Raw genomic sequence first — 2609 nt, 5'->3', positions numbered from 1 at the left:
TAATTGTATTTATATTTTCGAAATTGCCTATCGTGCAAACAAGCGTAGTTATCGATAAATCATTGTGAGCTCGACATTGTGTAAAAGACGACAAATATTTCAGTGCAAGGTTAGTACATTCCTAATAATATAATATATATTCTAAATACACATTTTGAATGTGAGTGTGCAATTAAAAAAAAAGTATAGGCAAAGTGCGCAAAAGGAAAAAATAATTAGATCGATATTAACATATGCACATTACATTATAAACAATACAGACTTAATAGGACTATTAGGCTACTAATCTTATAGGAATTAATGTGTTAATGGTGAAATGCAATTCTCCGAAACAGCACATTTATATACATTTGTATGTATATTTAGAACGCAGTTTTCGAGAATGCACAAGAATGTAGTTTGCGGCTTTATACATACATATACATATATATATTTACATGAGTCGTTTTTCGCCCGAGTAAAATATCAGGAGATTTTTTATATTTGTTGGTTATTCTTTATTAGAACGTTGGAAAAAAACTGGCTGTATGTTACAGAAGTGGTTAGAATGAATCCTCGGCTTGCGTCTTAGAATTTACTGTTAGTGCATTAGGTGACGCAATCGCAAGTGGATGATGCGATCTCCACTTCTTTGTTTATGTTTACATAATTCGGTCTTATTAGATTTTGCGATCCTATCGGATTTTCACGTTTATGGAATTACGTCATTGTTGACGTTCGGACTTAATCAATTTTCTTTGTTTGTTTGCATTGCGGGATCTCAAGCTTCTGTAGCGTTTTAGATCAAAGCGGAAATTGGCAAGCCTGTTTGTTTGTGAACGGTTTCGTTCTTTGAACTGGTGGCCGTTGGGAAATTGCAGACACGTCACTTTTGGGGCTTAGTTTTGGTATTTCTAGTAACTCTTGTGAGTTTTGTAACTCTCGTGTTTCTATTGTTGGGTCGTCACCTTTTGTGTTATTGTATTTAATAAATATTTTAGGTACAGTTATATAATTAATATAAAAGACCCAGTGTTACAATTACAATTATTTTGTAAATCTGGTTTTCTTTATTTTGTTCAAAAAATATTTCTTTTGCTTGTATGTTTGATATTAAGGGGAATGTTTGTGGGGAAGACAACAAATATGCCACCCTTATATTTATAATTAATAACGCACGAATAGGTTATATTAAAATGTATAGCGTTTATTCGGAGCGGCAGACGGACTGTGAATGTGTAAAAAGCTTGGCTCCAAGATCTTCATATAGACATATGCAGGCTTACAAAGTAGTTGCTGAATAGATAAGCGACAGCTTTAGTGGTATAAGAAAGAAGGCGAAAGATAAGCAGAGAGCGCTGCAGGTGCCGTCGTACACCTATGCGCGCATGACTAGGCGCTGGCGATCTGCTCCGAACATACTCCCCCCGTTGGAAGGGGTAAGGTTCCAACTATCTCGGAATCGATGGGCAGAACGGCTAGCTTGGCGACGGCTCTCTTGATCAGACCCGTAGCTGTGCGGACCATAGCTACTCTGATGACTCCGTCACCGCCGGGTATGACTTCCTGGATGCATCCAAGCTGCCATCTCAAGGGTGGAACGTTGTCCTCCTTAAGCAAAACTATGCGTCCAACCTTTATGTTAGACGTTTCGACGCGCCACTTTTCGCTGCTCCACCTTTTCCAGAAATGTTGCTGCATCTGGGTAACCCGCTGCCATCTGCTGAGGCGGTCTTCGCGGAGGTGAGTAATGCCAGGCTCAGGAAACTTAGTGTAGCTGGAACCCTTCAGGAAATGCGCCGGTGTTAGCACCTCAAGGCTTTCAGCATTTTCTGAAATTGGACAGAGTGGACGGCAGTTAAGGATGGCAGAAATCTCATATGCAAGAGTTCTTAATTCACCGACGACTCTGTAGAAGTGAAATTTAGCTGACTCCACAGCGGCCTCCCATAAACCACCGAAGTGCGGGGCACGCGCAGGGATGAACTTCCAATCGATCCCATCAGCTAAACAGACGGAAGATATCGATGCTGTGTGCTGCTCGCTCAAAAAGAGCTCTTTCAGCTCGGCAAGCTCTCTCTTTGCACCGACAAAGTTTGTAGCATTGTCGCTCCAAATGGTACGCGGACTGCCTCTAAGGCTGATGAATCTCCTCAGCGCTGCGATGAAAGAATCCGTCGTGAGATCCTGGACCACTTCCAAATGAGCAGCCTTCGTGGAAAAACAGACAAAGACGGCGATATAGCACTTGTGGGGTGCCTTATTTCTGGCCTCTGCCTTATGATAGAATGGCCCACAATAGTCCACTCCTGTGGTATGAAAAGATGGATTAGGCTGCACTCTATTTGCTGGAAGGCTACCCATGACGTGCTCCCAAGTAACAGGCTTCATTCGGAAACATCGGACGCATTTGTTGATAACGGTGGCGACGAACTTGCGGCCTCCAATCGGCCAGTACCTTTGCCGTAATGCGGCAAGCAGCGCCTGCGATCCTCCATGCAAATATTTCTCATGATTATAAACGATGATCGCCTTGGTGACTGGATGATCCTTGGGCAACAGTATCGGATGCCTCGTATCGTAGTCCAAGTTTGCGTTCTGAAGCCTTCCACCCACGCGAAGTAACCCAT

General features: G+C 42.4%; 1 protein-coding gene across 1 annotated transcript; it reads right to left on the bottom strand.

Moving 5' to 3' along the window:
• Positions 1 to 1165: 1165 nt before the first annotated feature.
• LOC139354174 (uncharacterized) lies at positions 1166 to 2370 on the bottom strand. Its single transcript, XM_070998430.1, has 2 exons — positions 1881 to 2370; positions 1166 to 1811 (listed from the first exon to the last, which is right to left on the bottom strand). The coding sequence occupies exons 1-2, from the start codon at positions 2368 to 2370 to the stop codon at positions 1372 to 1374; spliced, it is 930 nt and encodes a 309-aa protein (XP_070854531.1). The 3' UTR covers positions 1166 to 1371.
• Between the last annotated feature and the right edge of the window lie 239 nt (positions 2371 to 2609).

The sequence above is a fragment of the Drosophila suzukii genome, assembly GCF_043229965.1.
Source record: "Drosophila suzukii chromosome 2 unlocalized genomic scaffold, CBGP_Dsuzu_IsoJpt1.0 scf_2c, whole genome shotgun sequence".
In the NCBI taxonomy this organism is placed as follows: Eukaryota; Metazoa; Arthropoda; class Insecta; order Diptera; family Drosophilidae; genus Drosophila; species Drosophila suzukii.
Note: the sequence above shows the minus strand (reverse complement) of the source record. Positions and strands in the feature narration are given on the sequence as shown.

Coding starts and splice junctions, on each gene's coding strand:
- LOC139354174 (XM_070998430.1), bottom strand. CDS start 2,370: ATGAAGCCTGTTACTTGGGAGCACGTCATGGGTAGCCTTCCAGCAAAT. Junction 1,812..1,880: donor TCACTTCTACAGAGTCGTCG/GTGAATTAAGAA, acceptor GTCCAATTTCAG/AAAATGCTGAAAGCCTTGAG.